The 23,265-nt window shown below is 48.3% G+C and overlaps 1 protein-coding gene across 5 annotated transcripts in view; it reads right to left on the bottom strand.

The window, feature by feature from the left end:
* Rasa2 (RAS p21 protein activator 2) overlaps positions 1-23,265 on the bottom strand; it is a 120,782-nt gene that overhangs the window by 74,006 nt on the left and 23,511 nt on the right. Inside the window, exons 2-5 of one of the 5 annotated variants that reach the window (XM_070005539.1) lie at positions 22,503-22,624; positions 15,663-15,710; positions 13,800-13,923; positions 10,075-10,251 (exon numbers count right to left, since the gene is read on the bottom strand). Coding sequence is in view for 1 of the 5 variants with exons in the window: in XM_070005537.1 (XP_069861638.1) it covers positions 6,259-6,394 (136 nt within the window). In the remaining 4 variants the exon portion in view is untranslated. Of the gene's footprint in view, positions 1-6,258; positions 6,425-10,074; positions 10,252-13,799; positions 13,924-15,662; positions 15,711-22,502; positions 22,625-23,265 lie in introns of those variants that run through there. The other 4 variants (XM_070005538.1, XM_070005540.1, XM_070005541.1 and 1 more) reach the window with 4 other exon arrangements.

The following is a 23,265-nucleotide window of genomic DNA, read 5'->3' as shown; positions in this document are numbered from 1 at the left end:
GACCACACAGCCTATTACTGCAAAGCACAAAGCATGGCCAAGCCAGTCACTCTCCTGCTCTATTACATAGTTTTAGGAGAAACTAATTTTTCCAGTGCTGCTGCCTTTATTTTTGTGAAAAAAAGTCAGGTAGCGAATAAAGGTGGCAACATTTTTTACAAAATAAGCACCTCCTTCCACCAAAAACAAAAATAAAAAACAAAAAACTCCAACAAGCAAAAGCGTAAAACTAAAACTATGGAAAAACTCATGATTATGTACAATTATTTGTTAATTAAAATAAATCTTAGCCAAGTACTGATGGCTCATTCCGATAATCTTATATACTCATGAGGTTGAGATCTGAGGATCATGGTTTGAAGCCAGGCTGGACAAGAAAGTCTATGAGACTCTTATTTCCAATTAACCACCAAAAGGCCTGAAGCAGAGCTGTGACTCAAGTGGTAGAACACCAACCTTGAACAAAAAAAGCCGAGTCAGTGCTCATCTGAGTTCAAGCCTTAGGACCTGCACAAAATATACAGATCTTTAAAAAAGAAAATTGGCTTGTATCAGTTATATTGGGGGAGTAAATTTCATTTGACATTCCACCGATGTTTATACTGTATTCTAATCAACTTTGAAGATTTTTTTTTAAAACTCTGAACTATGTATCATTCTAAAAAAGCAAAAAGTCAACGTGAAGGCATAAATTCTATTGCTCTTCTCAAAAATGCCCCGTGAGGTAAGCAGCAAGTCGTCAGTGGGAGAGTCTATGAACATAATTAGGGACCGGTTGTGTGCACACGTCATATGCATAATAACCATCCTGCAGCTATCTATAGTACCATCGTATTAATCACGTCTGAATGAGCTTGGTTTAGAAGTTAGGAAACTACTGCACACGAACACACGAGTTTCACAAGGTAGTGCAGGAAGTACCCGTGGGTTAGAGAGGTGTGTCTCAAGTGAGCACAGAATCTTCCTGTGGTTTGCCCACCTCTGCTGTCAGCGTCTAAGGGCCTTACAGGCCCCTCCTCAAGGTGAGAAATCAAACTGAAACACATCTGGTGGGAATCTCTACGGGGCTAGGCCAGGCCAATGGGTCCTGTAGCTCATGAAACTTTGCCAGGCTCATAGGGTAACTAAGAAAGCCTGGTGTGGCAGGCTAAAGGCCCCAAACCTGATGCTGGCAGAACCCAAGGCTGTTCAGATAGTTTTGGAAAAAAGCATCCAGGGAGCCAAATGAGGTTACTCTGGTTTACTTAGTTGTATAAAGAAGATGCACTTTTTTTTTTTCTTGTGCCAGTCCTGGGGCTTGAACTCAGGACCTGGGCACTGTCCCTGGGCTTCTTTTGCTCAAGCCACAGCACCTTTTCTGGCTTTTTCTGTGTAGGTGATACTGAGAAATGGAACCCAGGGCTTCATGCATGCTAAGCAAACACTCTACCACTGAGCCACCTTCCCAGCCCAAGATGCACCTTTTGTGTATAAAGTGTGTGGATGTGTTTCTAGATGAACCATTCAAAGCAGAAAAACTACTGGGTGGGGCAATACCTGCCCACAACCCAGCACCTGGGCAGTTAAGTCTGTGAGACTCTTATCTCCGATTAACAACCAGAAAGCCTGGGATGGCTTTGAACTTCAATCCTTAAAAGTCAAACTCCTGAGTAGTCAGGATTATAGGCATGAGCCACTAGTGCCAGTTTACCTAAGGAATTCTGATTACTAAAAGGACACAGAAAACTGAGGACAAGCCATAAAAAATTCTTAATATACATAAAAAGCTTTTCAATACAGCATTAATATGTGACTATACAACAAGATCTTATCGGCTCTTATGAATGAGAATAAAACTTTATTAGTAGATAACACATACAATCTCACTGTCAAATAATTTCATAACTCATATTAACAAGGAAGTAGGATTAGCATCTATGATTAAAGGATAAAATGATAGTTTTCTTCTAGCTTTATTAGTTCCGGAGTCTATTCAAAGAGTTCTTAGTTTAAAAAAACAAACTATCTCTATGAACTCATTGAGGTTTGGCTCCTGTCTTCCGCAGACAAGTGCCTAGCAGACTTCTCTGTGAACTTTTTACAAAGAACCCTTTCACTCTAGTTTCTATCCATCTCAAAGATAGATTCTTCTTCCATTCTAAATAACTCATCATCTCATTTCAAATTTCTCACAATAATAGCTTATCAAATAACTCATTACTTCAAATATTTGGTAATAATGAAGTCTTAGCATGAATAAACACTTTTAATCTCTTCCTCTCGTATCAGTTGGGTAGTCAATAAAATGTTTTGGTTTTTACTTTATTATACCCACATTCAAACATATCATACCAAATAAAAACAATTAATAGGCAAAATATAAGGTTTTCTGCTCCATGTTTCAGAACCAGCTAATAGCCAAATCCATGAATACAGTCAGATAAGAGGTAACTCCAGCATCAGTTTGAGCCTAAGCTTAGTGAGCACTCTGATTCTGAAAGGCAATGAAGTTCCTGACAGATCCATGTCGTTTTCTTTTAATACCACTAACATCTTCTAGATTTTCCAGCTGTATATTTTACAAGACACTTTCACACCCAGTATCTTAAGCTACCCTCAGGATCACATTTCAAGGTAGGCATTTTCTAAAGACTGGTTCCCTTCTTAGTTGAAAAACAACGATAAACTACCTTGGCAGAGCTCACAGTATAATAGAGGAAATATACAAATCATTTCTATGAAATGTGCTATAATAAGGAAATGGACAGAACTGTAACTCTCCAGCAGCAGGAAGACCCAACCAATACTCTGGCCAGAGAGAGCTGGGTGTGCTCCAAAGGAGGCTTTGGGAGGCTTTGGACAGATCACAGAGAGCAGCTTCTGAAGAAGGACAGAAGTTCCCTGACATAAACATGGGCTGGAGGAAAGGAGAAAGACAACCCCAGGCAGGAGAGATAACCAAAAGCTCAGAGGTAAATGAGCTGCCTAAAGTCAAATGAGCATTAACTAACAATACATAAAGGCAGAGTATAAGCCTACTTTTCATCAGCTTTGTACCCAAGGAAATGCCTGCACAAGTTGGTGAACATCAGATAATGGATAAACTTATCTCCTATTCTATTCCTAAGAGAAGGGGTCACAGAAATCTTGTGGGAGAGGTAATATTCACTATCCCCGCTTTACACAAGAGTATGGAGAAAGTTGGAAATGAGGATGCAACCCAGGTGACTAACTTCACAAGGTCTCTAAGCTCAAGCACTTAACCACACCCTATGGATCATCCTGACTTTGTCAAACAGCTCCAAGTCATTCTTCCTCTGGAAGTATCAGGCCTACCAAGTAAGTTTGGGGGCATACCTGTGGGATCCTTAGCCACAGGTCAGATGTGTACACCCCCATCTCAGTATTCACACCAATTTTTATATTTGGCTCTCCCTGTGAATCTGGTCCCTCTTGAGTGAGATAAACAAACCCATTCATAACAGGGCATTGGGCCCTCTCAACATTTCCATAATCTGATTTGATGGGACAAGAGCCAGCTGTACAGACCAGTGCTAACTGAAAAGGGTAGCATGAAGGCTGGTGACACACAAATGAGAAGTCCAAATTACACAGAGAATGACATTTGGGGAGTGGAGGAGGCATGCAAATGTGCTCCTGGAATACTAGCCCTGCTGCTGTATCCACTGCACAGGAGGTTCAGATCAAAGGACAGGGCCTGCGGTACACTCCTAACTTCCTTTCACATGACAAGTCCAGGACACCCAACAACCAACCTTGACTCTTGAATACACTGAAGACAGCCAACCTTACAAAACTGTCATGGCTTCCCAGGGCACCAAAGTGACCTCAGAAAGCTGGGTTATCAGTCTCTCAGGCCAAAACACAGTCAGCCACACTGGATTTGCCAAAAGCAGGTAATTGTATGAAAATGGCTATGAATTTTTTGTTGTTCTGCCAAATTTGATACCATATACCTTGTGAAATATACAGGAAATTAATTTTAAAGTACAGGAAAGGGGGCTGAGAAGGTGCTTCAGCAGTAGAGTGCTTGCCTCGCATGCATGAGGCCTTGGGTTGGATTGCTCAGCACCACATAAATAGAAAAGGCCAGAAGTGGCGCAGTGGCTCAAGTGGTAGAGCGCTACCCTTGAGCTGAAGTGCTGAGGGACAGCGCCTAGGCCTAGAGTTCAAGCCCCATGACTGACACCCGCCCCTCTGCAAAAACAAAACAAAACAAAACCTTCATAAAATACAGAAAAGAAATCTCTTTAGAAAGTTGTGGACCATTATTTATTGCAGAACTTTACAGATCTATAAAACAATCCATCCTTGTTTCTCGGGGCCATGATTTGAGTGGAAGTTGCCCACCTAAGTCCAGAAATAAGAACATTTTCTTTCAGGCTGACTTTCAACTCAGGGACTACTACTCTCAAGCCATGAGAGTCCCAATGTGGTTTTGAGCGTGCCTCGTCTCCAGGCCAGTGGGCCTTCTAAGGCATGAAGAAAAGAGGTGAGGCCGGGCCGAGTGTCTTGCAGGTGGGCAACTCTTCACTGTCAGCCCACTCTCACTCCATTTCTGTGACTTCAGTACCTGTTGATGACTGCTCCCTAGCCAACAAAACCCGTATCAGCTACATACAGGAAAACACAACACTGCACTTCCCAACGTTCTCAAGTTCTACCAACTCTGGATTAATCCAGTTTACCGGGAGGGCAAAGTATCTCCCCCTCCAACCCCACCCCCACCCCCGGAAAAAAAAGTAAAACCGTCCAAAGTTTGCAAACCCAAGTCACTTTGGTCCATTTGGTCTCCCAAGTATTAGAGATGCAAATATTAAACAAATATTTCATATAAGCTGAGTGGGCTGAGACCCATAAAACCATGGTTCAAAGCCAGGCAGGTAGGGCAGCAAAGTCTAAGAGACTCCATTTCTAATAAACTAGCAAAATGCCAGAATGGTGGCATGGCTCAAGAGCTAGAATGCCCACTGTAAACAAACAGGCCAAGTTAAGCCCTGAGTTCCAACCCTAGTATTTTAATCCAAATTCTGAAGTATGTTTTATACCCAGGAAAGCAGCTTTCATGTTGAAAACTTAAGGTGGGCAAAAGAGGTACTTCACAGGTGTCATTTCCTAGACTGAAGAACTGTAATCTCTTAAATCCCAGGTGTATTTCAAGAAATAAAAAGTGAGAGAATTTAATATTTCAGTTTCTGAGGTTTAACAAAATCCTTGAAAAGGGAGTCATCTGAAAAACAAGAGGCTCCAAGATCAGTCGGTAACATTGCTACTGAGGAAATGCTCCATAGAAAATGTTATGTGCAAAATTCACACATTATAACATATAGGAAAAACCTATAAATTATACAGACACGCGGATATCCTGACCGAGGAAGACATCACAGATGAGCAATTCTGAAGCACTCTGGTTTTTCTTTCTTTTCCCTCCAAAGGGAACAGTGTCCCTCCTAAGTGAGGGTTATTTACGTAAGACACGGAACCTGTTCCCGAGCTGAGACGACTAAATCGGGAAAACGTGAGCATCTCCCACAAAATGCCCCCCCCAAAAATGGATCTCTGATACAGAAAAAGAAGGGGAGGGGAGAGGGAGGCGCGGGAAGGAAGCGGGGTTTGTGTGAACTGTGTGTGTGCGGGAACATCTCAGGCTGCACGGGGCCGTTTCATCAACCCCATAACAATAACACCAACAATAATCATACAGGCAGGTATCCAAATGACCCGAGCGAAACGAGCCGGCGTCCGCCGCCGGCCCGGGACCCGCAGGCGCCGAGCGGGGATCCGGTGCGGGGCGGCGGCGGCGGCGGCGGGCGGGTGGGCTCCCCGGTCCAGTCCCACCCCGGCCCCCCCCCCGCCCCGGGTTCGAGTCCCCGCGGCCCGGGATGAGGCGCGCACAGGTGTCCGGCTGGCTCCCGCGCCGGGGCTCCGAGGAGACCCGACCGGAACCGGGGCCGCGCCGCTTCCCCGCCCCGCCACCCCCGGCCGCGCCTCCCGGTAACGCGCGCCCGGCTCCCGCCGCGGGCCGCTCCCCGGCCGGGCCTGCGCGTGAGGGCGGCCGGAAGCGCCTCACGCCCCCGGCTCCCGCGCCCCCCGGCTCCCGCGCGTCCGGGCCGCGCCCCGGGCCCCCCCCCCCCGCCTCGGCCGCGGCCCACGCCGCCTGGCCCGGGCGACGCCTCCCTCCACACACCCCCCTCCGGCCGCGCCCGCCGCCCCCGCGCCGCCCGGAACCCCCCCCCCCGGCCCGCTCTCCCCGCTTACAGATTTTGCCCCGCAGGCTCTGCAGCACCCGGACCTCGCGGCTGTCCTCGTCTCCCGCCTCCGGTTCTGCCGTCGCGGTCGCCACGGGCGCTTCGGGAGAAGCCGCCGCGGGAGCAGCAGGCTCCGCCGCCGCCATGGTGCCCGCCCTCCCGGCCCGTGCCGCAGCCCCGCCGCCTGCGTAGCCCGGGCGAGGCGGAGCCCAGCGGCGGCCTAGGCCCGGGCGAGCCGCGCGCCTGGCCACGCCCCCGAGCCTCCGCCTAGCCGGCCCCGCCCCCGCGCGGCGGCGGCGAGGCCACGCCCCCGGGCCTCCGCCTAGCTCACCCCGCCCTCCTATGCCCCGCCCCCACGTGAGGAGGCCACGCCCCCGACCTCGGCCTTGTTCGTCACGCCCCGGGCCTCCGCCTAGCTCGCCCCGCCCTCCTAGGCCCCGCCCCCACGTGAGGAGACGGCCCCGCCCCCGGGCTTCGCCTGAGCACGCCTCACCCTCCTAGGCCCCGCCCCACGCGAGGAGGCCACGCCCCTGACCTCGGCCTTGTTGGTCACGCCCCGGGCCTCCGCCTAGCTCGCCCCGCCCTCCGAGGCTCCGCCCCTCCCCGGGGGGCCTCCACCTTGCTCGCCCCGCCCTCCGAGGCCCCGCCCCGCCTGCCCGGGACCCCAGCGGGAAACCCCGGGGCAGCCACCCCTGCGCCCCCCTCTTCCCTCCCTCCCTTCCCGGGAGAGAGTCTGAAACGTGGAAGGGTTTCCCACCCCGAGCTGTGGGCTCCGGAAGAAAGTGGATTGGCCCCAGACAGCTGGTGGAACGATGTTGGGCTCCTCGTTGGGGGGAAGTTGGCTGCGCGCCGGGATGGACTTGGGGTGAGGACGGTGACTTCCTGCTCTGGAGGCTCAGCACTGTGCTGCCGAGGAGGGGGAAACTGAGGCCGAACAGGGCGGCAACGGCGATTATTATTATTAAACTCATCGTGGTGGTTAGTGTTAGGGACTGGGTCTCAGAGGGGGAAAGCCCAGCCCGGCCAGCAGCTCGGGAGGATGGGAGACCCAGGAAAGGGGAGACGGGACGGAAAGAAAGAAGTATATATATATATATATATATATATATATATACACATATATACATATATACATATCATGACTTTGTCTGCCCTGGCTGGCTTTGAACTGCAATCCTTAGATCTCAGCCTCCTTGCTGCTTTTGAGACAGGATCTCAACTTAGGATCCCCCCCAGGCTTCCCTGGAACTTGTGGTCCTACTGCATAGACTTCTAGCTACTCAGGAGGCCGAGTGCTGAGGGTTACCGTTCAGAACCATGAGACTCCTTATCTCCCATTAACCACTGAAAAAGCCGAAGTGGAGCTGTGGCTCAAGTGGTCGAAGTGCTAGCCTAGGGCAAAAAAGTGTAGGGACAAGATCTAGGCCCTGAGTTCAAGCCTCAGTCCTGGCACACACACACACACACAAATAAACAAATACATATAAGTATATCCCATAATACATAATGCCCCCCCTTTTTTTTTTTGCTAAGGGAAAAATGAAGCTAAGGCATGATGTACGCTACCAACGACTAAAAAATAAAGTCCAGATTCCTTAATCAAGTGTTCAGGCCTACTCAATTCCTCTTAGCTCTCTGAACCACTTTGTGGTAAGAGCAGCCTCCTTCCTGCTTTCAAGCACTGCTCATCCGTCCCTCATTCTTTCATGGGCAGAAGTATTTACACTGATCTTTTTTCCCCTCTGGTATTAGTTTTTTAACTCAGAGCCCGGAACTTGCTAGGCTGGTGCTCTACCACTTGAACTATACCTCCAGTCCAGCATTTTGCTAGTAAGGGAATCTTGCAGCCTTTTCTGCTGCAGTGGCTTTGAACCATGATCTTCTGGATCTTAGCCCCCTGAGTAGCTAGAATTACAGGTGTGAGCCACCAGCACCTGGCTATGTTGTTTATTTTCTACTCAATAGTTTATAAATCTTACATTCATTTAACTCCTTCAATATACTAAATAAATGAATCATATTAGCTGGACACCAGTGGCTCATGCCTGTCATCCTAGCTAATCAGGAGGCTGAGATCTGAGGTTCATGGTTTGAAGCCAGCCCATGAGGTTTTTTTTTTTGTTTTTTTTGTTTTTTTTGGTCGGCCGTGGGGCTTGAACTCTGGGCCTGGGCGCTGTCCCTCAGCTCTTCAGCTCAAGGCAACGCTCTACCACTTGAGCTACAGCGCCACTTCCGGTTTTCTGGTGGTTTATTGGAGATAGGAGTCTCACGGTCTCTCCTGCCCGGGCTGGCTTTGAACGGCGATCCTCAGATCTCAGCCTCCTGAGTAGCTAGGATGACAGGCGTGAGCCACCAGCGCCTGGCTCCATGAGGTTTTTTTTTTTTTGTTTTGTTTTTTTTTGTTTTCCAGTCCCGGGGCTTGAACTTAGGGCCGGAGCACTGTCCCTGAGCTTCTTTTGCTCAAGGTGAGCCCTTTACCACTTGAGTCACAGTACCACTTCTGGTTCTTTCTGTTTATGTGGTGCTGAGGAATCAAACCCAGGGTTTCATGCATGCTAGGCAAGTGCTCTACCGCTGAACCACATCCCCAGCCCCCCCATGAGACTCTTATCTCCAATTAGTCAGTCAAAAAATGGAAGTGTTGCTGTGGCTCAAGTGAAAGAGTTCTAGTCTTGAGCAAGAGAGGCTCAGGGACAGTGCCCAGGCCCTGAGCTCAAGCCTCATAACTGACAATAATAGTAATAATACCGTATTAGCTCACTTCTACTCAGCAGACTGGAAGATTTCATTTGTAGAAAGAATTCTGAATTGTATTTATTTTTCTTCATTATCATCTGTCAAAATGACTGACACAGAAATGGAACACTTTAATAACACCCTCTCATTTGACATTAAACGCTAGTTTTTAAAGGCTTGTTCCTTTCTTTAAAATATTTGTATCTGTGCCAGCATCTTCTAATTTTCCTCCTTTGAACCCAAATGTATAACTCTATTACTAAGGATATGAAAACAATTTTACATAAAGTATAAAAAAAATTTTTCTTTCTTCTTTTTCTCTCAGCCCATTTCTGTGCTGCACATTTCCAAATTTATGTTCTGGTCACTGAAACGCACAGTCTCTGTCCTTTATTCACTGAGGTTACTTCCAGTTGCTCTGTTTCTGAATAAAGATTTAAAGGCATGAGCTATTTGAACTGATCTTTGCTTACTTTGAAGAAATCTTTTGTGAAATCAATGTCTCCTTAATGGAAGATATTTGGTAACACTGCAAGACTGTTTTCTGCCATGGTGCCTCCTGTGGCACTCATCCTGAGTCTTAAATTCATGCAGAGTTCTTATTTCTTCATCATGTTTAGTAACAGGAACAATATTGCATCACACAAACTTGCGCTCACTTCCTTCCTCAAATTATTAATGAATGTGTTTCAAGTCTAGCACGCCTAGTTTTGCCTTCTCCATTCTAACAAGAGGCCATTCACTACTGTCTTCCTGTTTCTTCATCATTCATTTTTTTTCCCTTTTCTTCGTGTGCACACCAGCACCGAGGCTTGAATTCAGGACCTGGGCGCTGTCCCTGAGCTGTTGTGCTCAAGATTAGTGCTCTACCACTTGAACCATGGTTTCCCTTCTGGCTTTTTAGTCATTCATTGCAGATCTGGCTTTGAACTAGGATCCTCAGAGCTCAACCTCCTGAGCGGCTAGGATGACAGGTGTGAGCCACCACTGCCTAGCTTGGAAAAATCTCTTGATTTGGCTGAGCAGATCCTTTCATTAAAGAGCCCCGGAGACACACCGCACTCAGTTGGTGAGAGACAGGCCAGAGTACCTTGGGCCAGGCTCAGCTGATATCCAAGCTCCGAAGTTTCCACAAAGGTGTCCTGAGGCCAGGAAACTCAGCCTGGTGTGGCACACATTCACCGATGAGAGCATATGGCGCTCATAGCAGGGCGGTGTCCTGGGAGAATGGAGCGGGGGTTGGTTGGACGAGGTCCTTTAGTTCTTCCTAAGTGACAGGAAGAAGGAAGAAGTTGTGAGTAGAACTAGAAAATAGATCAGCCAAAGGCCTCTCCTGTAATAAAGCTCAAAGCAGTAGAAACCTTCAGGATTAAGGATTGAAAGTCAAGAATTTGGGCTTAAGGGCAACTTGTCTTAAAGATTCTCTGTCCTCAACAAAACGCAGGAGCAGTGCGTGTGTAATGACAGCTGGCTGTGTGCTAGCGCTTCCTCTGGGTCTAGGCAGATTGATGCTGTTGCTTTGTGTGTTTTCTTATTTTACTCCAATGTTTCTGGGCACAGAAAGACTAAGGAACCTTTTTATTTATCTGGTGCCAGTCTGGGGCTTGAACTCAGGACGTGGTTTCTGTCCTTGAGTTTTTTTGCTCAGAGCTAGCGCTCTACCACTTTGAGCCCCAGCTTCACTTCTTAACTTTTTGGTGGTTCACTGGACATAATAGTCTCATAGACTTTCCTGCCTCCACTGGCTTTGAATTGCAATCCTCAGACCTCAGCCTCCTGAGTAGCTGGGATGACAGGTGTGAGCCACAGGGCCTGGCTTAGAGAACCTTTTTACAAGTCAGTACATAGACTCTTTGGGATCTGAGCAGATGGACTCCAATCTGCAGTGCACAGTTCCACCTTCTCCATTCCAGGACTCCGTTAGGAAGACCGTCTCCCACTAATTTGCCCAGTGGCGGGAGTGTGTGGAACAGTTCTGGGAGGCAGTTACTCCTGATGATTAGAGCAATTCTTAACAGCTTCTGTGGTGGTATTTTTGTTTTTGTTTTTTTGAGGTGAAAAGTTTGTAAGTGAGCTCAACTCCAAAGCTGCAGAAAGCCGTCTGCAGAAGAAAAGCATAGAAGAAAGATGTTTGAGGACGGATAGGGACACTGCTGCAGGAGTGACAAACCCAGCAGTTACATAATCCCGCTTTGTTACATAAACAAAACGTGCTACAGAACAATTATATTTCCCCCTTTAAAACATTTTCTCGGGCTGGGAAGGTGGCACTGTGGTTGAGTGCTTGCCTTGCATACCTGAGGCCCTGGGTTCAATTCCTCAGTACCACATAAGCAGAAAAACCCAGAAGTGGTGCTGTGGCTCAAGTGGTAGAGCATTCACCTTGAGCTGAAGAGCTGAGAGATAGTGCCCAAGCCCAAAGTTCAGGCCCCAAACCGACAAAAAACAAAACAAAAACAAAAACAAAAAAAAAACATTTTCTCCACCAGGCACTGTTAGGTCACACCTGTCATCCTAGCTACTCAGGAGGCTGAGATCTGAGGATCCCAGTTCAAAGCCAGCCCGGGCAGGAAAGTCCATGACACTCTTAATTCCAATGAACTGCCAGAAAACTGGAAGTGCGTGCCGCTGTGGCTCAAAGTGGTAGAGCACTAGCCTTGAGCTGAAAAGCTGAGGGACAGCACCCAGGCCCAGAGTTCAAGCCCCACGACCAACACAATAAATCAAAAACAAAAACAAAAACTTGGTCCAGGTAGCAATGGTGCACACCTGTCATCCTAGCTACTCAGGAGGCTGAGATCTGAGAATTGTGGTTCAAAGTCCACCCCACCCAGGCAAGAAAGTCCGTGAGACTCTTATCTCTAACTATAAAAAAGCACAGAAGTGGATGGGAAGGTGGCTCAGTAGTAGAGTGCTTGCCTTGCATGCATGAGGCCCTGGGTTCGATTCCTCAGCACCACATAAGCAAAAAGAAAATAGCCGGAAGTGGTGCTGTGTCTCAAGTGGTAGAGCGCTGGCCTTGTGAGCTGAAGAGCTGAGGGACAGCGCTCAGGCCCCATGACTGGACCCCCCCCTAAAAAAAAAAAAAAAAAAAAGCACAGAAGTAACACTATGGATCAAGTGGTAGAGTGCTAGCCTTGAGCAAAAAAAGCTCAGGGACAGTGCCCAGGCCCTGAGTTCAAGCCCCAGGACGGATAGACACACATACTACACATACATACATATACATAGTCCATCTATCTGACTGTCTATCTATCTATCTATCTATCTATCTATCTATCTATCTATCTATCTATCTATCTTCTATCGACTTTATTTCTCAAATATCTAATACCACCGGTCTGCTCCTTTCGTTCCCGGGAACCTCCTACTAGGTCAAATCTCTACATCTCCATCCTTCCCTCGGGCTTCGTATCTTCTCTCCTCCAGGCCTCTGAGCACACTGCTGCCCACAGTCTCCCAGCCTCTTGCCAGAAAAGCTTGCCTTTGCTTCTTTTCCCATTAGAATCTACTGGTGTGGCTTAGGCATTTGCCACCCCCCCCCACATTCGCTCGATTTTGCCTCTCAACTCCCCCAAATCCAGTGCGGCCCTTCCGAGTTCTTCTGCACAGTTGTGTGTGGGCAGATGGGAGCAGCCCAAGCAGCTCCCAATTTAGCTGTGGGGAGGAGGAGGGTAAAGGCTGGCTGCACTCCTCTGCGAGGAAGGGTACAGAGAGATAAAAATATTTTACCCCGCTCCACAGATGTGCAAAGGCGATGTGGCATCTTTGTTTCTCTGAAATAATTCTTCATCTGAGCCTTCAACCACTGTCTGGAGGAGAAATGTTCTGATAAAAACACCTCACTAGACATGTTCATCAAATGGCTTGCCTCTTTAGGTAACAACAAACAACAATGCCCTAGGGTCAGAGATATCGGCATTTTCCATCTTTGGGAGACGGTGTCTGGGTCTGTGGAGGACTTGGGGATCCCAGACCCCATAGAAGACCGGGAAGTTGGGGTCTTCCCTTCCAGGTGCAGCATCTTCTGAATCTTTGATGATGCCAGCTGCAGACAGGCAGTCCGGCTGCTCCCTGAGGAGCATGTTAAGGGTGAGACCAGTCTCGTCTCTGGGAGTGTTCACGCCCCTCTTGTTCATTGGAGATAAGGGTTTCATGGACTTTCCTGCCTGGGCTGGCTTTGAACCACAATTCTCAGATCTCAGCCTCCTGAGTCTCTAGGATTATAGGCCCAAGCCACCAGCGCCTGGCTTTTCTGCCATCTTGACAAACCTTTCTGTTTTGCAGAAGCTCAGAAGAAGGGAGACAAGACTCACCTACGATGGCTAACATAGCAGGACCTTGGGGCAGGCTTTCTATGCCAGGGCTTGTGGGGTAAGACTCCCTGATCCAACTGGCTTTTGATATGCCAATAAGCGAGAAAAAGAAATCTAACACGTTTCCTCTGTCTGTCTGTCTGTCTGTCTGTCTCTGTGCCATCCTGAAGCTTGACTTGAACTCAGAATCTGGTGAGGTTCTTGAGTTTTTTATTTTGCTCAAGGCCAGTGCTCTACCACTTGAGCTACTGCTCTACTTCAGGCTTTTTTGGTGGTTACTTGAGAGATAAGAGGCTCACACAATTTTCTACCAGAGCTGGCTTTGAACCACAGTCCTCCGATCTCAGCCTCCCGAGTAGTTAGGATGACAGGTGTGAGCCACTGGCGCCCTGCTTCTTCTCTCTTTGATACAGCGTAGCTATTTAAGGTACTGTCTGGCTGAAGAGTATTTGCACAGTTCAGAACTACATTACCACCTTTATTGACATTGGTGACTTACCTACCATACATCGTGTTCTAATGCACTGAGGCCTGCAGGCCAAGACCACAGCCCTGTGGGTAGACCGCACGTGTCCAGGCCACGTCCGGAAGAAGTGTAGGTCCCCAGACAGGAAAGCAGAACTCTGAGGGCCAGGAGAGAGGATGCTTTGTCATCTTCAAGGTTTAGAGCCTCGGACCTAAGACAGTCTTCTACAGCTCAGACTCTTCTGCCGGGCTGTCTTTGAACCTCGATCCTACATCTCAGCCTCCTGAGTAGCTAATGTGATAGGTGTGAGCCACACTGGAACCCAGCCTAGATTTTTTTTTTCCAGTTATGGGGCTTGAACTCTGGGCCTGCGCTCTGTCCCTCAGCTCTTCAGCTCAAGGCGAGCGCTCTACCACTTGAGCCACAGCGCCACTTCTGGTTTTCTGGTGGTTTATTGGAGATCAGAGTCTCACGGACTTTCCCGCCTGGGCTGGCTTTGAACCGAGATCCTCAGAGCTCAGCCTCCTGAGTTGCTAGGATGACAGGCGTGAGCCACCGGCGCCCAGCATTAGAATGTCAGTTTTGAGAGATAGAGTTTCTGGCTGTTTCACAAGAAAAGGAATGGCAGGAAGAAAACCAACATAGGGTAATTTAAATCCTAGATTCTTCGCATGCAGCCTCTGATGGAGTTATCGCCTTCCAGTAAAGAGGCCTGATTTGTTATTTTAGTAGCATGAGCTGCTTAAAAGCCCCAATCAAACATAGACAGATGGACGCTTTGTCCCAGTGATGGGAAAATGGGAAATGGGCAGCGGTTGGTTACTGGTGGCTCACCCCTCTTCCATCGGAGGCGTGGTTCTAGGACAGTGCCACCTGCTGGATGAGACAGAAAATGCAGCTCTATGTACAACCAAGCAGTTCCCTGCACAAATAAACACGGTCATCCACCTTATTTAGGTCTAGAACCCTCTATGATATCTAGAATCTGTCCCCCCCCCTCCACACACACATTTGGCTTTATTTCCTCTTTATCTCCAATGAAGCACCAAAAAAAAAAAAGCCAGAAGTAGAGCTGTGGCACAAGGGGCAGAGTACTAGCCTTGAGGAGAAAAAAACTCAAGCCTCAAGAGCAGCAAAAAAAAAAAAGGAGAAGAATCATTTTTCTAAATTGTTTCTCGGGGAACTGGTGACAGATATCTCAGTGACATTGAGCCTGCCAAGGGAAATGCAGGAATTTACAAACAGGAAAAAAGAATCATGAGCTGTGTAATCTTGTATCCAATGTGGCTTTATATGGTTGTTAGAATTTAATTTCAATTAAACTTCCTTTAAAACCAGGTTGCTATCTTTAAGGTTAACAATTTTATTTTATTTTTATTTGTGTGTGTGTGTTTGTGTGTGTGTGCGTGTGTGCGCACGCATGCTGGTAGTGGGGCTCATAGCTAGCACTCTACCATTTGAGCCACACCTGTACTGCCAGCATTTTACTGGCTAACTGGAGTTAGGAGCCTCACAGATTTTGCTGACTTTGAACCGCAACTCTCTGATCTCAGCCTCGTGAGTAGCTAGGATGACAGGCGTGAGCCACCAGCGCCCAGCTAAAGTTGGTGTTTTAAAGCTCAAAATGTACTGACTTGTCATTGACAGCATGAAGGAGTTTTTTTCTTTTTGTTTTCAGAGCCATAGATGAAAGTAAGGGAAGAGATGAGTTTAGAAATCCGGTACTGGAGCTGGGCACCAGTGACTCATGACTGTAATCCTAGCTATTCGGGAGGCTGAGATCTGGGGATCACGGTTCAAAGTCAGCCCAGGCAGGAAAGTCCATGAGACTTTTATTTCCAATAAACCACTAGAAAACTTAAAATGGTGCTGTAGCTCAAGCAGTAGAGTGCTTACCTTGAGCTGAAGATTGCAGGGACAGTGCCCAAGCCCAGAGTTCAAGTCCTATGACCAACAAAATAAAATACATAAAAAGAAACCCGGTACTGGGCTGGGAATGTGGCTTAGTGATAGAGTGCTTGCCTAGCATGCATGAAGCCCTCAGTACCACATAAACAGAAAAAGCCAGAAGTGGTGCTGTGGCCCTAGTGGTAGAGCACTAGCCTTGAGCAAAAAAGCTCAGGGACAGCGCCCAGGCCCTGAGTTCAAGCCCCAGGACTAACAAAAAGAAAAAAAGAAAAAGAAATCTGGTACTGTCCATTTTCAATGAGTAGTTTACAAGACGATCTTGGTTAATATAAGAACAGAAAGTGCACCAGAGGATCCGTTCACCAGCAGCTCAGAGAGGAGAGCAAAGCATTGCCCAAGGAGTATGTTTTGATCCTGAGGTCACTGCTTCATGGAGCTCTCTTCATGGTCTTGTCTCCATCCAGCTTCCAGGAAGAGCTCAGCATCCTGCTTCCAGAGGAAGCAAGGAGAAGAAATTATCATGGCTACCATACAACTCAGTTTGGGTTTTTTTTTTCCTCTCTTTTTGCCCGTCGTAGGGCTTGAAATCAGGGCCTGGACATTGACCCTGAGCTTCTTTTGCTCAAGGCTGGCACTCTATCACTTGGGCCACAGCGCCACTTCCAGATTTTTCTGCTTATGTGGTACTGAGGGATTGAACCCAGGCCTTCATGCATGCTAGGCGAGCACTCTACCACTGAGCCACCTTCCCAGCCCACTTTGGCTTTTTTTTTTTGTAATCAAGATACATTGTATTCTTAAACTGCCCTGTTAAATGCCTTTGTACAACTACTTAATAATAATAACAGAAAAAATTTAATGGAAAAAGTAAAATAAGCCTAGGGCAGGTGGCTCACGCCTGTCATCCTAGCTACTCAGGATGCTGAGAGCTGAGGACTGTGATTCAAAGCCAGCCCAAGCAAGAAAGTCAGTGAGACTCTTGTCTCCAATGAACCACCAGAAAACCGGAAATGGCGCCGTGGCTCCAAGTGGTAGAGTGCTTGCCTTGATCAAGAAAGCTCAAAGACAGTGCCCAGGCCCTGAGTTCAAGCCCCAGGACTGACCAAAAAAAAAAAAAAAAAGTAAAAAAGAAATGCATATCTATTAGACTATAAAAGGTCAGCATGTCTCTGAAATGATCGTGGCTGCCCCTAGTGGCACACACATCCTGGCACTGGACACGGGCTGAGAGGCGGGCTCCTGACCACAGCCTAGTGTGGAGACCAGGACAAAGGCGGGGCGAGGAAGAGAGGTGATGAGAGGCCAGGAAAGCGTGTGCCAACGATCGGTATCCAGCCCTCGCCTGTTGTGCCAGTCGCTGGGTTCTGTGGGCTCCTTCAGATGGTGGGGGGAAGGGAAAAGAGTTGTGCCCTGTGGACCCAGGGGGGGCCCTAGAGCTGCTCCAGCCCAGCAGGTGTGACTCTGCAGTTACACTGTGTCCTATTCCCGGGCCTTGGCCTGCCAGTTCCTTCCCACCCACATCACACACACACACACACACACACACACACACACACACACACACACACACACACACACACACATGCACCCACACACACATGCACACACATGCACACACGCACACGCGCGCACGCGCACACACATGCATGCACGCACACACGCATACACACGCATGCACACACGCATGTACACACGCGCGTGCACGCGCGCACACACGCACGCACACACACGCACACACACGCACAACCCCTCCCCTCCTTTCTCTCTTCTTCCCTCCTTTTCCCCCCTCCCTTCACTTTCCTCCTCCCTTCCTTCCTTCCTCTCCTCTCCTCCTTTCTTCTCTCTCTCCCCCTTGGTTCCTCTCCCTCTTCCTTTCTTTCCCTGTCTGTCCCCCTCCCGCTCCCCCTGCCGCTCCCTCCATTCAAGGTACACATGGTCCTGCCTCCTTCATTGAAGAGAAAGGGCAGGAACAAAAGGCCCATTGTTGGTGCAGGAGCTGGGAAATCACCCGGTGCCCTCACCTCTGCCCCTTTTGGGGTCACTGCTCCCACTCTCCCAGCCCCCTCCCCACGGAGAGCTAGCCAGAGCAGGGCCTCAGCTCCGCTCCCAGCCTGGCAGGGAACAAATGCTGACCTTTGTAGCAGCCAAACAATGAGCTGCTTTCTCCCGGGGGGGGGGGGGGGGGGTTGGGGGCCGTGTGACCTTCCCCCAGGAAGAGGCCACACTGCCTGGTCAGGCCTCTGCCTCCGTGGGGGATGTGTGGTGAACACAGCAAGAAGGCCCTCATTGTCACCGAGAGCCTCCAGAGGCTGCGGGGCGTGCACGCGGGGCCCTGGGCTGCCTGCCCAGTCAGTGGCCACCATCCAGTGGCAGCGTGGAAATGGGGTCGCTAAGAAGATCATCAGTCGAGTTGCCTTTGGACTGGGCTGGGCCACGTGTGCTGGCTGCTCATTCACCATCTGCGTCTTCTCCACGCACAACGCCCCGATTTCATAGTTAGCTGGCTTTGAACTATGATCCTCAGCTCTCAGCCTCCAAAGTAGCTAGGGTGACAGGCGTGAGCCACAGGTAACCAGCAATAGTCAAGCATTTAATAGATACGTGTTTAATCTTTTTTTTAACTCTGAAAGATCTGGAACAGAGATTCATCCAGCCACCTATCCATACATCCATCAACCTATCTGTCAACCCACCCACCGTCCATCCATCCGTCTATCCATCCACCTCTCCATCCATCTGCCCTCCCTCTTTCCCTCCTCATGGGATCTCTCCACAGTCTCAGTGTGTCTGTGTGGGGTACCGGATGCTGTGTGTCCTGGCATGCTTGTGGTGGTGACAGGGCAGAGGACTGTGTGTTCTTTGATTCACATCCTCTTCCTGCAAACCCTGGGCTTTTCTGGATGTAGTGTGAGGAGGAAGTCCTGGAGGAAGCTTCATCCCGTGCCTGGGCCTGGGCCTCTGTGTGGGTGCGTGCTCACACTGCTACTGTGTACCAAAAATCGTGGCGTTGCCAGGCGCCGGTGGCTCACGCCTGCAATCCTAGCTAACTCAGGAGGCTGAGATCTGAGGATCGAAGTGCAAAGCCAGCCCAGTGAGACCCTTATCTCCCATAAACCACCAGAGAACCGGAAGTGGTGCTGTGGCTCAAGTGGTAGAGCGCTCGCCTTGAACAAAGAAGCTCAGTGATAGTGCCCAGTCCCTGAGTTCAAGTCCCAGATAGGAACCAAAAAAAAAAAAAAAATCCATTAAGCCATACACAAGATTTACATATACAAAGCTGTGTGCCTACAAAGTGTACACAAATCTTGTATACAAGATTGTACTGTTTCAATAAAAAAGGTTAAAAAGTAACAAAAAAAGACCTTGAATTTTTTTTTAACCATCATTAAAAGAAATGAATAAAGGTATCTATGTTGAACAACGATACTTTAAAGATTTTAAATTAATTATAATGGGAACGGTCCGATTAATTTTTTATGTCTTTCCTACTGAAAGTTCTTCTCAATCTTAAATCAATTTCAACTCTAGTTTCAATGAGCTGCAATTAAGGATGAGTTGCTTTCTGTAGACGACGTATTGTGGTCATGTGATTTCTGTGCTTATATTTTGGGGGTTTTGGCAGTACTGGGGACTGAATTCAGGGCCTCATGTTTCCTGAGTAAGGACTCTGTCACCTGAGCCATACACTCCAGGTTTTTTTGCCTCTTTTTTTTTTTTTTTTTTCCAGTTCCAGGGCTTGAATTCAGGGCCTGGGCACTGTCCCTGCTAGCACTCTACCACTTGAGCCACAGCCCCATTTCTGGCTTTTTCTGTGTCTGTGGTCCTGAGGAATGGAACCCAGGGCTTCATGCATGCTAGGCGAGCACTCTACCACTAGGAGCCACATGCCTAGCCCAGTTTTAGTTTGCTTTTCAGATAGGATCTCATGTCTCGGCCTGGCCTGTGAGCATGATCTTACTTCCGCATCCTGAGTAGCTGAGATACTGGTGGTGCCCCCACATGCCTGGCCTCTGTGTTAAAGTTCAGATTCATGTCTTGAGGCCGCTAACTCGCACTCCAGGTTACAAAGACTCAGGATGTTCCAAGGAAACATTCTCTGGGTACCCCGAACTAAATGAAGCTAATGGTATAACCCGAAGCTGAAGCAGAAGCGGATGTTCTATTGGAGTTCATGTTTGCCTGCTAGTTTGGGGATATCTGGGTGGGTACTGCTGGTGGAGGGCATGCCCTTAACCAGTGCATCTCTGACAGGGATTTCCCTGCAAAAAATAAGCCAAGGGTGCAACTTAACCAGGGGAGCCTGGGAGAGAGGGCAGGTACCACACCGGCTTGTTGGGCTGGACTATCTGCCGGCCTAGCAGCGCCCTCTGCCGGCAGGATTTCCATCTCTGCATTGCACAGAGCTAAGACCGTGGCCCAGTGTTCTGAAAGCTGTCCGGGGACTTCCATGCCCACTTTTACTAGGAGTGGGGTGCTGCAGCTGCCGTTAGTTTAAAGGAAACCTTGACAGACTTCTTCACAAAGCCAGACGGCTTGTCCTCCTTACTTTTCAGACATAAATGACCTGTGTGCGTGTGCATATGTGTGTCTATGTGCCAGTACTGGGGCTTGAACTCAGGCCTGGGGGCTGTCCCTGATCTTTTTTTGCCCTCTACCGTTTGAGCCACAGCTCCACTTCTGGCTTCTTAATTGGAGTTAAGAGTCTCACAGACTTTCCTGCCTGGGCTGGCTTTGAACTGGGATCCTTAGATCTCAGCCTCCTGAGTAGTTAAGATTCCAGGTGTGAGCCACTAGCACCTGGTAACACACCATCTTGATTTAGATATGTCATTTCCTTGTCCTTCCTCAGAAGGTCCCAGATGGGCATAAGGTAACTGGTGACTCAGACTTCCAGGCTATGATACTGAACAGCAAGCGACACTGAAGGAAAGTGATGTCCTTTTTGTTTGAAGGGGATTGGGGGACAGGAGGAAGGCTGGTATGACTTCAGATTCTAACACTGTGCTCTAACTCACAGCTGACCCTTTTGAGGGGCTGAATAAAAGTTTCAGGTTAATTATTGGTAAAGAAAAATAAGGGGGGGGGCTGGGAAGGTGGCTCAGTGGTAGAGCGCTTGCCTTGCATGCATGAGGCCCTGGGTTCGATTCCTCAGCACCACATAAGCAAAAAGAAAAAAGCCAGAAGTGGTGCTGTGGCTCAAGTGGTAGAGCACTAGCCTTGAGCTGAAGAGCTGAGGGACAGCGCCCAGGCCCAGAGTTCAGGCCCCATGACCGGACCCCCCCCCCAAAAAAAAAAAAGAAAAAGAAAAAGAAAAATAACACACACACACACACAAATGTACATATACACACATACACACACACAGAGTCTTTCCATCCCTTTCTGTTTGGATAGCGAAAAGCAAAAGCATGAAGACTTGCATTTGCTTTGGGCCTCATGAAATCCATTTTTCATAGAAAGAGCCATGTGGCTGAGCTCACACCTGTCATCCTTGCTACATAGGACGCTGAGATCTGAGGGTCGTGGTTCAAAGCCAGACCGGACAAGAAAGTCCGTGAGACTCTTTATCTCCAAGTAACCACCAGAAAATAAGTAGTGCTATAGCTCAAAGTGATAAGAGTGCTAGCCTTGAGCAAGAAAGTGCTCAGGGATAGTGCCCAGGCCTTGAGTTCAAGCCCCACAACCAACCACCACCACCACAAAAAGCCCTGTGTGGGCACTTCTATCAATTTATTTCCAATCCCAGTGTTTTCAAATCTCTTCCTCTCTTCCAAATCCCTCACAGATGTGTCCTGTGGCCCCATTAGGAAGGATGCTGGGTGGGCTTTGAACCACCAACGCTTCACTGGGAGCTGTGTGTGTTCTTGGACTCCACGCTCATTTGACTCAACCTGGATCAACTGTTTCTCCACATACCAGCTGTGTTACTTTGGGTAAGTTATTTCACATCTCTGTGCCTAGGGTTTCTTCTTGAGGATTATACTCATCGTGGTTTCTCTCTAAAGATGGTCCCATCTTTCGTGCAACTCTCAACGCCCCAGCCTGGATTTCTAACTGCAAAACCAATTAAGTATCTCTCCTGGTTCCGATCTGCTTGAAACCAATTGTGGGCTTTCTATTTTCTTTATTTTCTATCCTTCCTTCCTTCCCTCCTTCTCTCCCTCTCACACAGGTGAGACAAGTGATCTACCACTGGGCTATATATATCTCTAGCCTCGGTAGCTTTCTGTTCTTGGCACAAGATCCAAATTCTTTTTTTTTTTTTTTTTTTTTTTTGATTGGTCGTGGGGCTTGTACTCTGGGCCTGAACACTGTCCCTCAGCTCAAGATGAGAGCTCTACCACTTGAGCCACAGCTCCACTTCCGATTTTCTGAGCCGTTTATTGGAGTTAAGAGTCTCACAGACTTTCCTGCCCAGGCTGGCTTTGAACCGAGATCCTCAGATCCTCCTGCATAGCTAGGATTGCAGGTGTGAGCCACCGGCACCCGGCATAAGATCCAAATTCTTATGCCGCGTGCTATGGATCCTGTCCACCAGTCTGATCTTGAAGCTAGCTTTTTGGCCATCACAGGCCTCCTACAAGCTGACTTTGACACCTCTGCTGAAGAGATCTCTTTGGACACCACTTTCCCGAGCTTCCTGGCACCATCAGATTTCTCCACTAGAGGGCCCCCTCGCGCCACGCAGCCGCTTCCGCTTCAGAGCTGGGGGTTCTCAGCTTTTAGTTTCTCATTAGATTGGCAGCTCCAGGGACTGTCTGCTGTGCCCTCCTCCATCTCATGGTCCCAATATTTAACTCAAATATGGTTAAAATGAAAGAAACATACCTTCACTCAGTCCCCTCTTCTGAGAAAGGTGTCTGCCGGCCACAGCATTTTTCCAAATTGCTCAGGACCCAAACTCGAAGCATCCTGAGTCAGTCACTTCTTTTTTTCTTACCTCTGGGTACCTAAAATAGCATCACGATACATCAAGTCTAAATTCAAAACACATCCAAACGTCTTATTCAAACATTCTATGCTTCCCAGTAGACAAATGTAAACCAATCTGAGTTATCTTCCTACTACTGACACTGTGAGTAACCTGATTTCTTTCTTTCTTATTTATTATTTTTGCTAGTCTTGGAGCTTGAGCTTAGGGTCTGGGAACTGTCCTGAGCTTCTCTGCTCAAAGTTAGTACTCTACCACTTGAGCCACAGCGCCACTTCTGGCTTTTTCTGTGTATATGGTACTGAGGAATCCAACCTAGGACTTCATGCTAGGCAAGCACTCTACCAATAGGCCACATTCCCAGCCCCAACCAGATTTCTTTAAAACTGAATTGATTCATGTACCGGTGGCGCACACCTGTAATCCTACTACTCGAGAGGCTGAGATCTGAGGATCACAGTGCAAAGCCAGCCTGGGTAGGACAGTCGGTGAGACTCATCTCCAATTAACCACCAGAAAGCAGGAAGTGGCGCTGTGGCTTAAAGTAGTAGAATACTAGCCTTGAGCAAAAAAAGATCAGCGACAGTGCCCAGGCCCAGGGACAGTTCAAGCCCCAGGACTCTTTCTTCCCTCCCAAAAAAACTGAAAATGGAAAAAAAG

This window comes from Dipodomys merriami, unplaced genomic scaffold (genome assembly GCF_024711535.1).
Source record: "Dipodomys merriami isolate MVZ:Mamm:240054 unplaced genomic scaffold, mDipMer1.0.p SCAF_68, whole genome shotgun sequence".
Lineage (NCBI taxonomy): Eukaryota > Metazoa > Chordata > Mammalia > Rodentia > Heteromyidae > Dipodomys > Dipodomys merriami.
The sequence above is the reverse complement of the archived record's forward strand: the minus strand, read 5'-3'. Positions and strand labels throughout refer to the sequence as shown.